General features: G+C 55.6%; 1 protein-coding gene and 2 long non-coding RNA genes across 3 annotated transcripts; 1 reads left to right on the forward strand and 2 right to left on the reverse strand.

Annotated features, from left to right (window-relative positions):
* Positions 1-1,819: 1,819 nt before the first annotated feature.
* On the reverse strand, positions 1,820-4,900 carry LOC148001408 (uncharacterized). Its single transcript, XR_015637495.1, has 2 exons — positions 4,414-4,900; positions 1,820-2,446 (listed from the first exon to the last, which is right to left on the reverse strand). It is a non-coding gene; the product is annotated as an uncharacterized LOC148001408 (long non-coding RNA).
* LOC148001409 (uncharacterized) lies at positions 3,943-5,511 on the forward strand. The gene is made up of 2 exons (XR_015637494.1): positions 3,943-4,196; positions 4,429-5,511. It is a non-coding gene; the product is annotated as an uncharacterized LOC148001409 (long non-coding RNA).
* A 3,833-nt stretch (positions 5,512-9,344) lies between these two features.
* On the reverse strand, positions 9,345-13,128 carry Hmx1 (H6 family homeobox 1). The gene is given in 2 exon segments (NM_001108363.2): positions 9,345-10,486; positions 12,750-13,128. Coding segments are annotated over 2 exon segments (1,002 nt in total). The 5' UTR covers positions 13,126-13,128; the 3' UTR covers positions 9,345-9,860.
* Positions 13,129-13,505: the final 377 nt, after the last annotated feature.

The following is a 13,505-nucleotide window of genomic DNA, read 5'->3' on the forward strand; positions in this document are numbered from 1 at the left end:
CTGTCTGTCCAATGTATCCGGGAGTCCCACTTGCTTCAGAGAATCCTGACCGGACAGCAGCAAACACAAAGCGTATGATAATCAGAGTTCCAACACTATACACTTTCATCCACATCTGTTAGCGGTAAGGTAAGTGTGCATTCTACACTTTATGTCCTGAAGAAAAGCAAGGTCAGTAACCGCTGCCCTCTCCCTGCTTGGACGCCTCCTCCTGTGGAGACACCTGGCGAAGGTTTCCTGGGGCTCACAGGCTGGGTGACCACAAGCCAAGATCTTTGCTCACCCCTTAAGGCTTCGAGCTACTACGAGTGCAGTGTTGTAGTCACTGAGTCTGGGAGACAGAATGGCCGGCAGACAGGCCATCCCTGCTGCTCTGGTGGGGGCTTTGGAGAAGAGGACAGGGGAGAAAGCTTCCAAGTGGCAGCTTGCCTGTAGAGAACACGGGGGTTGAGGATTTCTGGAGCAGGATGCAGTTGGGACCTGAAACAGCCCCAGTATGGGCCAACTTCACCAGCTCACCTGGACTGAGAACTCCTGGGTGTTGACACCCTATGCAAGAGCTTGGGGACAGACAAACAAGGAACCTAGAAGAGCAATCCTTCAAGAAGGACTTAGTGCTGAAACAGCCAAGTTCACAGCCAGCCAGGAAGTACAAGCACGGGGGTGGGGGGAAACTAAGTGGCTGGGTCCCAGGGAAAAATGATGGGCTGGTAACAGATTTCTTAAAAACCATAAAAACAAACAAACAAACAGCCTGAAATGACAAAAGAGCACTTGGGGGAGGGAGGGACTCTGCTCAGAGCTCAGAGGTACAACCTACTTGCCTGGTACGTGTGTGTGTGGGGGGGGGGCAGCACGGTAAGAAAGCAGGAAGGAAAGGAAGGATGGGAATAGAGGGTCCAGGTACCTTAGGGTTGTAGGAGGAAGCCAGGATGCAGGTTAAGGACTCGCTGAGGTTCGCAGAGGTACAGGATCTTGATGGGAGTCTTTTCTGCTCTTTGTGGAAGCGGAGAACATTTAACATCGAATGCATTATGAGTTTACATATGGTGCATTGGTAACTTTAATAAAACAGAACTGGTGGAGGAATAGGGAGCCACGATGACATACTGGAGTTTTATTGCTGTTGTGTTTTTTTTCTTTTTTCTTTTCTTTCTTTTTTTTTCTTTTTTTGTTTTGGTTTTGGTTTTCGGTTTTTAGTTTTTTGTTTTTGTTTTGCTGACAATGAGCCAGTCCCACCTGGAAAGCTCAAACTCCCAGCCTGAGGGTCTCTCAGTTTAAACCTTCACCGTGTCCAAGTGAAAACGATCCTTTCTCTCTCTCTCTCTCTCTCTCTCTCTCTCTCTCTCTCTCTCTCTCTCTCTCTCTCTCTCTCTCTCTCTCGGATTTGGCAAGAGGTTCCACAACGTGCTAGTGGATTCCGTACTCTACAGAACTGCTGGTCTTGTAAGCCTCCGGTGGGGTTTGTCACACCAGCGTTTAGGAGGTGAGTGAGGAGAGTCAGCTTGAGCTACATAGCAGATCTTCTCTCAGAAATAATAGTAATAGCAACAATAATAAGTGGGCTTGTCTGGACTGAGTTCTCATCTTGAAAGCCTAAAGAGAGTTTTCCTCCATCATGCTTGGTCACACCTTCAACTTTTCTGCTCTGACAATACATTTCCTATTTAAGATCGAACGAACAAACAAATGAACCGTTCAGTGAAGCCTGAATCTGTAGCTCAGGCCTGAAGCCTGCTTCAAGCCTTGGATTTCATCGCCAGTCCAGCAAAAAAGAAAATATATTAAAAACAAACAAACAAGCAAACAAACCTCAACCAGAATTGGTGGCGGCAAACTTTTAATCTCAACACTGGCAAATGGATCTCTGAGTTCGAGGCCAGACTGGTCTACACAGAGATAAGGTGTCTCGGGGAAACAAAGTAACAACAAAGTTTAAAGAAAGAAAGAAAAAAAAAAACGGTCTCTTCTCTGGGCGACTGGATTTGGAAAGCCGCTTCCTCGTGTGTGTGTGTGTGTGTGTGTGTGTGTGTGTGTGTGTGTGTGTGTGTGTGTGTTTAATTTTCTATAACACCGCTTCTCTGCGCAGCTGGGGACGTGCAGGACCGATTGGCTGCCGGCCTGGAGGCCAGCGGGCCTGGGTCCTGCTCGCCCTGGCCAAAGGCCAGAAGCGTGGGTCCGGGTCCCAGCGCGGGGGCCCCAGCGGTCACTGTGCTTCGGAGCTGCCAGGCTCATCTCTGGTTTGAACTGGAAGGTTCGAGGGTCTGACTCCGGAAGGCCCGGAAGCTCTAGTCTAAGGTGAGCGCCAGGTTCCCCGCGGACCACCGGGCACCTCACGCCGCCCTGCGCGCCTCGCCGGCTCCGGAGCGCGTCGCCTCCCCGCGGGCTGCAGATCCCAGAGGCGAGGTCCTCGGCGCGGCTGAGGGTGGAGGGCCGAGGGGCGGCTCTTAAGGAAAAGAAGTTGAATCATCAGAGAAACCATTAGGCTAATGTGATGTGCTGTAAGGCGCGGGATCAATGCGGCCAGGCCGCGGTGAGGGGCGCAGGCCGCTGCGCATGCGAGGCTCCTGCTCATTTGGGGGAAATGGATTTTAAAAATTTCTGAAAGAAAACTCAATCCAAATCTAAAGAAGCCTTGATGTAAAGGCACGGTGGTTGTCAGGTTTCAAGAGCCACTCAGAGAGAACTCCCTGTGGTGTAGGGACAGTGACCTCGGTGGGTGAAGCCAAGACTGGGATTCTAAAGAAACAGATGAAAGAGAGCTCAGACATTGGATGAGGGAAGAAAGAGCTACTGGGGAAGTGCTGGTGGCTCCTCCGCCGCAGATTTTGGAACCTTAGATTCCCGTGAGCCCTCAGACACTGGCTTCTACCCCTTCATATTAGGGCGGAGAGAATTGGATGCAGAGACACCCAAAGGTGTGCAGAACCCACTCTGAGCATAAGAGTTAGGTTAGGCTTAGGGGCATGATGCTCTCCCAACTAGTCCTATGTTGTTATGAGGGTCTCGGAGCCCCGCGTTAAAGGGCATGGCCTGGGCCCTGGATCTGAACCTGGGCACAAGGCTCCACCAGATCTCATGGTATTAAGGTGGGTGACTAGAGGTCCCAGAAGAGAACGAACTTCTTCAAGACTTGAACAGTACAACTTCCCCATTCGATCCTCTCTGTCCCCAAAAGCCCTTCAGCTTGCTGGCCTAAAGTATTGTTCCCTTGTAGAGAAAAGAGGAGAGGTGTGGCCTGGGACCTGTCTTGGGGCCACAATGGACATGTATATATAATGACCAGTTAAGATTGGGCCTGATGGTTGCTGGGGAGTCGGGATGCTCAGATGTAATCTTCCTGTTCTACACATCCACCCCCAGGAGGTAAAGAGGATCTGGAAAATGTTGAAAGTCCTTTCTCTACAACCAATTTCGGTCAGCCCCAGTGGCACGTCAGCACCATTCTGCTTGCTTGCTTTGGGGGAGCCCTGCTAGGCTCCCGGTGAGTCCCAGCCGCTGTCTCCAAGCTTTTTAAAAGGAAACGGAATGAATCCCAACGTGGGGCCCTCAGAGGTACTCCCTAGTTTGGAGAACTCTCTGAGATCCTGAGAGGCGGTGGGCTCTCCCACTTCTGGTCCCCTCATTTCTCCAGTTGAAAAGAAATTCCAATTTTGCCTCTGTCTCCCTAGGCCACTGTGTGTGTGAGCTTTGGAGTCAGGCTGGGACAGATTATTTTTCGGTGCACACAACTAGGATAGCACCCCTGTTTTTTGTGGGGGCACGGTGCAACTGTGAGGCTCAGGTCGCACTCCTAAGGGAGCATCTCTAACAGTGAGAAGCGCGGTCCCCATCCCAGCCACCGAGATCCAGGGAAGACAAAACGTAGTGAGCCACCCTCTGTGCCTTGTGTGCTGGGGGTGGTCTCTGTCCAGGAACCAGGCTGGGCTCCTCCCATCAGGTGGGTCCATCCTCTGTCCTAGGCCAAAGCGAGCGTTTCGGGCCTGGACTCCGCCAGCACCCTTGTTCATGTAGCCCCCTGTTCCTGATACCCGGCGTCCCCACCTCCATCCCCTGCCTTCAGCACGGAACGGGACCTTTACTAAGCGATGCTGGGCACCTAGCCCCCGTAGGGACACAGAGGGTGAGGGGATGGGAGACGAGGGGTGAAGACGGAGGGGATGGTGTGCAGACCGCAGCAGACTGCAAGACGCCAGGTGAGCGGCCTAGGCGGGATCGGAGGGGCGCCGCGGGCCGGGCGGGGCTGGACCCGGCGCGAGGGCGGGGCGGGGCCGCGAGCCACAGCGTCCCCTGAGACTGCCCGGAGCGCAAAAACCCAGCAAGGCTGGAGGAGGAGGGCCGGTGTCTCTTCCCGGGCTCCGCAAGACGCACCTCCCCACCCCCCACCCCCCACCCCTTGTCTCTCACTCCTACCTGATGGCGAAACAGGGCTTCAAGGCACTGGCGGAAAGGTGCTGACGCGGGGTCTGCCGCCGCGTCCACAGCCGGATGAGTCGAAGTGCGTTGAGTCCGGGATTCGTAGCCGGAGGTGCAAGTAAGAAACCCGAGCTCCTGTTGTAGAGGAGTCACGTCCTGAACGGCAGGACGCGTGCAAAGGATCGCAGCCACTGGGGAGAGTCGAGCGGAGAATAACGTCGCCGTGTCCTGGGAGAGCCACGAGAGAACCAGCAGGCGGAGGGCGGGGAGGGAAGACCTTCGCGGGCGGGCGCAGAACCGTGGCCAGCAGGGGCCCGGGCCCTTAGAGGTGGTGCCGGCTCAATCCTGGGTTGCTCAGAGCGTGCCGGTGCTCGGTCTGCTTAGGTGTTTTAGCCCTTCTCCATCCGCCCTTCGCGTGTGTCTCCTGTGGGGCCCCCAGCCTCCTTCCCGCACTCTGCGCCACAGATCTACTTGCGCCGGAAACAGAAGACCTAGATCCCAGACCCCAGAGGCGGCCGCGGGGCACTACCCCACACTGCGTCGCAAGGTCGCGACCTTTAAGCCCTTTTGCCTCCTCACTGGCGCCCGTATCCCGGGTGAGGAGTCCGGAGTAGTCACCATGACCAGAGTGAGAGGGATGAAACCCCCGGAAAGCTGCGTGGGAAAAAAGAAAAAGAAAAAAGAAAGACGTTTGAGACCAAAATGGCTGTAAAGCTAAATACGTGAGCTTTAAACGGTCAGATTCTGGCTAAGCCCCGAGGAAGCACAGCTTTTTAAAAGCGGAGTTTTAAGTGAACCCAGGTGAGACTCGATTGGGTCAAAATAAAGTTGGCCCGTACAGCAGCTTCTCTGGAGGAGAGTCACCCTTCCTCGACCCCCACAAGCACAGTTCCTCGCTTTTCCACGGCCTCGTTAAACAGGTTTACTTAGGTTTATTTTCAAGCCTGCTGCAAGTGCGACTCCTAACCGAGCTCCCGTCTTCCACTCTCCCTTTTAATTTTGCAGCATATTTTAGATAAATCAACATCACATCGTCTCACTGGTAAACTTAGAAATTTATAATTTATTGTAAAATTTATTGTAAAATTAAAGGCACTTTGATGTTTTGTTTTTAAGGTAACCGTCTGATTAAAAATCGTAGTCCCAATAAATTCTTAGTCTGGCTTTGATGGATTGTGGAAGGACACACAATTTTGTCGTTTTGTTTTGTTTGTTTGTTTGCTAGCTTGCTTGCTTTTCTGTTCTGGTTTTATCGAACTGGACCAGGTTCGAACCTACAAACATCTTTATGATAATAAAAACATTACACGACAAAACAAACCGGGCTGCTGCAGGAACGTCCCCTTCCCTCTCTTCCCCTCATAACCCACAGGAAGCCCTAGCCTGTCCCCATGTTCCCTCAGTCCTGGAGCGTATGGGCAGCAGACTGAGTGAGCATACGCAGTGAGGACAGATGTGTCCTCACTCCATTCCAGAGCCAATGGGTCAGCCACTTCTCCTTTCTCCTTCCTGGACAACCAGACGCTCGGGAGGTGGAGTTCCAGAGGCTGGGACCCTATGGTCCCAAGTCCTTTCTCCATAGCGTTTTGGTGAATGCCTGCTCTGGTTGCCAAGCAAGACCGTGGAAGCCAAGGGACCTCCCTCGTTCATCGGTACTGCCCAGCCCCAGAGAACCTGCAGTAGCCTCTCTCTGGCTGGTGGAGGCCACAGAGGCCTCATCCTTGCTAGTCTCTGGCCTCCCAGTGGCTTTCCTGGCCCAGAGTCCGAGCTACAGGGAAGCACGGCTTTCATTTTCTACCCTGTTGCTCGGGGGAAGTGGGGGGACAGAAGAGCCCACCCAAGAGAGAAAATAAGGCTCCAGGCTTAGTTTACCTGGCCAGTGCCCAGAGCCTTGGTCTCAACCCAGCTGGACTGTTTTCCCCTGGGCTCTGGGAAGCCTCCTCCCTGAGCAGTCAGATTCGTGATTGAGTATGAGAGTGTCGTCTGTACTGCAGCTGTTAGGGTTGGGGTACAGTTCTCAAGTTTGTAGGAAGACGGACGTCATTGTTCCAATGCCTATGTCGTTTGCTCTGATTTGGGATGAAGCACGAAGAAGTCTTCCTGGATGTCCCTACTCTCTGAGCCCCACCCGCCCAGTACCTAGACAAATGAGCTAGCCTAGGGCTGCTTCCATACTCCTGGTAGAAACACTCAGTTAGACCAGGAATATTCCCAACTCACTGGTAACCCCACATGCCCTGCTCCAACATGAACACTGTTGGTTTCACACAGAAAAGGAAGAGAGTTATGTGCCAGCGGCTTGTGATGGGGGAAACGGGGGTCTCGAAAGTAGGGCTTGGCAGTGGGACTCCTCTTGCAGGGTTCACTAACTCGGACTATTTGGATCTCATGAGCAGGAGCCTCTGCTATTCAACTGATGGCGGCTCAACCTCACTTAGCTGCCCGTGGGGCTGGACCGGGAACGAGTGAGAGGGAAGTTCACCTGGCAGAGACAGATCGGAAATCATTCATCTTCTGCCAGCAACAGTCAATACAACGAACGAGGTGTGCCTGCAATCGATGCCAGCATCTCGGACTAAGGGCCTCAGCCAGTCCTGGCACCCTTGAATGTTGAGGGCTTGAATGTTGCTTGTTGAATTTGAATCAGGCTTAGGGCTGCCTTCTTACACTGTACCCCAGAACCTGGTGGATACTTATGGAGCCCGGTGAGCTTGCCTGAATCTGATAAGCTGAGCCAGTTTTAAGAAGCTTCCCCCTGCATCACTGGGTCCAGTTCCTAGCTCCAGGAGATACCACGTCCATGCTGGGTGACTAAAGACCTCCATGGAGGCTAGAGGATGATTAGGGAGGTAGGAAGCTCTCCTGCCCAGCGTTGCTAATGTGTGTGTGTGTGTGTGTGTGTGTGTGTGTGTGTGTGTGTGTTCATTCCACTTCCCCAGTTGATGGAGTAAAGTTCCATTGCAGGTGCCCATAGAATTCTGTCCCTTGTGGCTCCTTGTGGCAAGTGACTCCCCTAAGGTCTTTCATGGTGTCTTGGTAAGATATTCTGATGAGGACACATTTGCCTGATTGAAGACACCTTGTGGTCAGTGTGTGATCTCAGCCCAAAACATTGCATAAAGACTGGAATAAGGGGCTGGGGATTTAGCTCAGTGGTAGAGCGCTTACCTAGGAAGCGCAAGGCCCGGGGTTCGGTCCCCAGCTCCGAAAAAAAGAACCAAAAAAAAAAAAAAAAAAAAAAAAGACTGGAATAAAATGGTGGTCCCACAATGATTTCCTAGTGCTGAGTCTAACTATGCTTTTTTGAAAGGGCTGGGAAGTGATGAGGCTAGTGACCTGAGCCCCCCTGAGACCTTGGCAGCAGGGTCAGCATTTCCACCTGGACCACTGGGGTGTAGGGTGTGTGGATAGAGTTGTGCCATGAGAAGCACCCATTGTGTATACAGGGAAAGAGTCAGGGAGGCCATCACTGCTGCAGGAACCTGTGTTGTGCCTGGGGTCTGCGAAGTACCGAAGTACCACCGCTGGCTGCACCCGATCCTTTCCAGGATGGGCAGGCATTTATCTGAGAACAGTGCAACAGCCACAGAAGCCATGGGCTCCAAAGTCTGGGGGTGGCATAGTGGAGAGGTGAGAAGAGGAAGATGTAGGCCTGCTCATTCTGTCTGGGGACAGCCTGTAGCCTGTGTGGCTGCTGACTGGGGCCCAAGGCTTTTGAAAACTCCTTTGAAAAGAATTAAAACTCATCTCATCGAAGTGTCTTTGTAGTCTCTTCCAGACAAAGCCAGTAGAAGCTGGCTTACTCATGGCAAAGTAGTTCAGAGTGTCCCAAGGCAGGAAGAATGCCCGGGCTCCAAACTCTGATTGGCTGACACAGAGATGGGACAAGGCTGATGGCTGACAGAGATGGTCAAGGACCAATGTCCCTTCCACATCAATCTCAAAATACACACATCCTCTGGGTGATGCCCCACGAAGCACTACCACCTAGGTCTCGTACTGGAAACCCAGCTCTTTGTAATAGGGTGGGGTCGAGAGAACACACACACACACACACACACACACACACACACACACACACACACACACTCCTAAGATGGACTGACTCCCCCAGGCCCCTGGCGCCTTCTCCTAGGCTGTCTGGCGCCACCTTGGGCGCCCCTGGCCCCCTGTGGACTGATGGCTGCACATCTCCACTTGGGGGGGGGGGTCTGCTTCCAGGTGGAGTAGGGAGGGAGACAGGTTTTCCAAGGTCCTCTGTTAAGACTGGGAGTGACCTGACCCCTTCAAATTTGGAATGCCCTCCCCCAAATAGGCTCAAAAGTCCACCAAATGAAGTAGACCAAATGCCTCACCTGTAGGCAGAGGCACTCAGTTTGGGGACAATGGAGATGTGTGACCCTGGTGGTCCACACTGTTCAAGCAACTTCTTCTGAGATCACACAGAGGGTGCCAATGACCAGGGGAGGCAGGAGCAAGAACCCTGGTGCCCAGAGCTTTGATTTAGATCAAAGAATTTTTACACACATCCTGCTGTGTGCCCCAAGTGCAGGTAAGGGCAGTGGCCACACAGCCTCATGAACTCTCACGGTTAAGTTGGTGGCCAGAGAGCCCTACCTTCATCTGCCATGGCTTTGGTTTCAGTCCCCAAATCTCTACAACATACGTCTTTACATCTCTACGCCTGGACCCCTAAGCCTTCCATGGAAGTGTAGCGGGCCTCCCCAACACACAAGGAGAGTAAAATTTAGAACCATTGACCAGGAGGGTGGCTTCAGTCTGACCCTCCCCTACACCACCTCTATCTACCACCTACCCCAGGGCTGCCTTCCCAAAGTCCCTGGCCAGCTTTGGGAGAGAAGTACCCACTCACTCAGGCCTGCTACAAGCAGCAGCTCCGCTCTAGCGACCACACAGCTGCGAGTCCATCCAGAAAACGTCCCTTTTTATTCCATATGCAAAGAAGTAGATTCATCACAGAAAAAAAAAGTCTTCATCAAGCCAAGAGAACCAAGGCCACCCAAGAGTGAAACCCAAGATCAGTTGTCCCAAGGCCCCCCGCGGCTCTCTGTATTGTCCCTTGGAAGGGTTCCTGCGAGGTCCCTCCTGAGAAAAGGACATTCTGAGTTAGGGGCAAGATTGCCTCAGGGATAGTCGCCATGCGGTCCCTTGGCCAGCCCACTCCAAGTGTCCGTTTGCTGCTGCGGAGCCCGCAGCTGCTCAGCACTCGGTGCCGGCCACCGCTTTCTATTGGAACGGGTCTTCAGTCCTGCAGCTAGCTGAGAGTCCCCGCTGCCGCCGTCCGGTACACTCAGTACACTCGGTACACTGGGTACACTCTGGAGCAGCTGCCCACGGAGACGGTCGCCCGAGGAACTGCGTGAGGCGCATGGCGCCTTCCTCTCACCGCCTCCTCCCGGCGCCCCTGCATGGAGGGCGCCGGCTCACACTAGCCCCGGCATCTGCGCGCGAAGGAAGGGCACCGAGGCGGCGGCGGGGAAGGCGGCCAGCGGGTAGGCAAGCGCGCCCGAGAAACCGAGCAGCGGCGGCGGCGGCGCGGGTGCAGGCGGAGCCAGCGGGAAGGGCAGCGTGGGCCCCGTGGCGGCCGGGGGACTCTCGTGGTAGAGCACCGGCACGCGGACCAGGCGCTGCGCGCCGGGCGGGGACAGGCTAGCCGCCTCCAGCTCGGCCGCTAGCTGCCGCTTCCACTTGTTGCGGCGGTTCTGAAACCAGATCTTGACCTGCGTCTCCGTGAGTTGCAGCGAGGCGGCGAGGCCTGCGCGCTCCGCGCTGCTCAGGTAGCGTTTCAGATCGAAAGTGGACTCGAGCTGGAAGACCTGGCTGCGCGAGAAGACCGTGCGCGTCTTCTTCCTGCGACCGCCGCGTGCCTCCCCTGCCGCAGCGGCTGCCACCGCCGGAGCCTCGGCCAACTCCGCCGCTTCCTCCCCGCCGGCAGCCGGGCCCTGCGTCGTCACCTCCCGCGGAACGGCTCCCGGCCCCGGGCACCGCGGCCAGGCGCTCTCTGCGCGGCCCATATCCTCGCCGGTCTCCGGAGAGTCCCGGTCGCTTGCTGCAGGGGAGAAATAGGCATAGTGGTGGGCTCTAAGGGTCAGAGTCACTGAGACTGGCCTCCTCCCACCTCCAAATCCTCCTCACCCACAATGTTACAAGCTGGAAAATATTCCCCGCGTAGGAGTTGGGGAAAATCCACCACTGCGGGGGCGGGGGGGGTGTGGAGGAAAGTAGCAGAGGCCGAAGGTGAAACCCGGGCTGTGGCAAACACGTGGCAGCACACACCCAGAGAAGGACACAGAGAAAAATGCTAACCTAAAAGACAAACTGACATCTGAGATTGCCCCTGGCTCAGCTGTACCTCAGCCCCCTACCCCCACCCCCACGATCTCACAAAAGGCTGGCAGAGGCCCGGGACAAAAGAAACGATGTCCTTCGAAGTTATGTACACACAGAGACTGACATTCAACCTATCAGCTAGGAGTCAAGCCCTCCCCATCACGCACCGGGGAGCAGACACTAAGAAAAGAACTCTTAGGAGACATGAATGCACATTCCCTGAAGAAACACTGTCGGGTCACACTGGCACAACCCTGACCCAGGCACCCTCAGAGGGAGGCCCTCTGCAGCAGCAAAGTGCAGCAGCAAAGCTACGGAAGGAAGGCTGTTCTATACACCACAGCATCCCTACCCTGCCCCAAGCATCTCCTACACATTGCCCACAGAGGACCTCTGGGCTCATGCTCCAAGTCCCAAGCTCAGGGCTGACAAGGGATCTCACCAGGTTAAAGAGGCTCCTATGGGCTCCTGGTTCTCCTCTAGACATCCAGGCCCATGAAACCGATTCAGGCCAGCCTGTCCCTCTGCCTGACTAATGGATCAGACAGTGGTCAAGGTGGATTTTGGCCCAGGTTATGCCTCAGCACGGTGGACTTGTATGTACAGCTAAACTCTGCCAGGTTTCCTTGAAAGCATCCCGAATTGTGCTCAGCCTCCATGTTCTGTGCTCAATGCCCATGCAAAGTCACCTAGCGGGGTGGTATTTATGTAGCCAGATCAGCGGGGAGGTCCCACAAGCCCCTACAGTCATGGAGGTCCATGTGTTGCCACAAAGTGCTAATCTGACTCACCTGCTCGCCTGACTCACCTGGAACAGAGAACTCTAACCCGCATGGCACGAAATAAAGAGGAGCCACCTCTGTGGGAGGTGACCAGTGGACTACAGGTGAGGATGGCCCAAGTAGAAGGGAGAATAAAATGGCCCCGCACGAGCCTTTCATTGGATTTCAGGATACTACTGGACTCTGTTTAAGTTTATGTAAAGAAGACAGACATTCCAAACATAGGCTGGGAGACTTGTCCTACTCTATACCAGGAAGGGGGTGGGTAGATAACAGAAAAGAATGGTCCCAGGCCACATTCTACACCAAAGCTTACATACAGATGGCTCCCGGCGCCTCGGTGGGCAATCTTTAGTTTTGTAGAAGTCTGTGTGTTTAGGGGCAGGCTGGCAAAAGGGGCTGAGGTGAGGAAGGTTAAAATATGCTTCTAGTCTCCAGGGTTGCTCTCTAAAGAGCAGCTCCTAAGAGAGGTGAGGTCTGGACCCTCTGAAAACAGACAGTCAGAGTCAGGATGTCCAGTCTAGAGGGGTAAGTGCGTTTTGGGACTGAGGAAGCCCACACCCCTATTCTCTAAACCCGCTATAGGAAACAAAGGCCAAGGAGGGGGGAGGGGCAAGAAATGAAGAGAGGGGTGGGATGGACCCTTCGGAGTGGGCTCCTACCAACCTCAGTCTCTGGGCCTGAGAAGACCCAAAGGAAGGCCCAGGGCCAGCCCAGGCTCATACTGCAGCAGAGAAAGCAAAGGATATTTTGGGGGTCGCAATCGCAATCGCTATAGAAGGTCTCCCATCCAGCCTCCACAACTGTGGCCCCTCAGTTCAGCCCCCTTTTATTTTAGTGCTTGACCCCACTCCCCTCCTTTGCCACTCTTCCTCTTTCCACACTTCTCTTTCACCTTCCTTGTTTCTCTCAACGCACTCCCTCACCTTCCTCCCTCTCTCATCTTCCGGAGGCCTATTTCGCTCTCCTCTCTCCTGTCCGAATTTTCGTGTTCTCAAGCCCTAATCCGCGCCTTAGTTGCTTCCCGCATGCAGCGCCATTCCTGGTCTCCCGCGCTGGCGTTCCATAGGGGTCTCATACCACCCAGATCCCGGTACACAGGAAGACTAGGGACTCACAAGGCCGGTGTCACCAACAGAATGCGCAGAGAGGGAGCAGAGTCCTGCCCATTGCCCACCCCTTTCCCGCACCCTCACTCACTGTCAGGACTCAGACCACCTCCGTAGCCGCCCTGCGCCCGTGGGTACCACCGCGTCGCGCCTCCGCAGCCGAGAGCGAAGGGCGGCCCGGGCCCGGGAGGCGGCCGGGGCCCTAGGCCCAGCGCTCGGGCCCTCGCCTCTCCGCCCGGCCCGCTGCCTGCGCGCTGCTGTCGCCGCCGCTGTAGTCGTCGTCGTCGGGCCTGCTCCGGATCCTCGTCCTCAGGGTCGTCGTCGTCTTCCTCCTCTTCCTCGCGGACGCCATCGCCCTGGGCTGCGCGCCCCGAGCCCTTGGCCTCGGCTGCCAGCAGGTTCTCTATGAGGAAGGAGGAGGCGCGAGCCGGCGTGGCACGCCCGGGCTCGGTCAGCTCATCCGGCATCGCGGCCGCGGGCCCGTCGGGCAAGGCTGGGATCCTGGGGGTCCCTGGTTGCCCGGGGCGCAGCCGCTCTACCCAGTCCCGCTGGGATTGTGAAGAGCGGTCGCCTAGCGCACGCGCGGCCCGGCCCTGGAGAACCGCTGCCCGGAGAGAGGGCGTCGGGCTCCACGAGGCGGGTGTCAGCTTCTGTGCTGTTCTAGGCTGGGCGGGAGCGGGTGCGCGCGGACGGCCGTTCCCGCAGCAGCCTCGCTCGCCTTTCTCGGAGCGACTCAGGTCACCGCCCCGGCCGGCCTCCCGGGGAGGGGTGGGGGGGCGTGGCCGGGGGCGTGGCGGCGCGGGGTCTGTAGGCTCAGCCCCAAGGACCCGCTGCAGCCCGGAGAGAA

The sequence above is a fragment of the Rattus norvegicus genome, chromosome 14 (genome assembly GCF_021556685.1).
Source record: "Rattus norvegicus strain SHRSP/BbbUtx chromosome 14, alternate assembly SHRSP_T2T, whole genome shotgun sequence".
Lineage (NCBI taxonomy): Eukaryota > Metazoa > Chordata > Mammalia > Rodentia > Muridae > Rattus > Rattus norvegicus.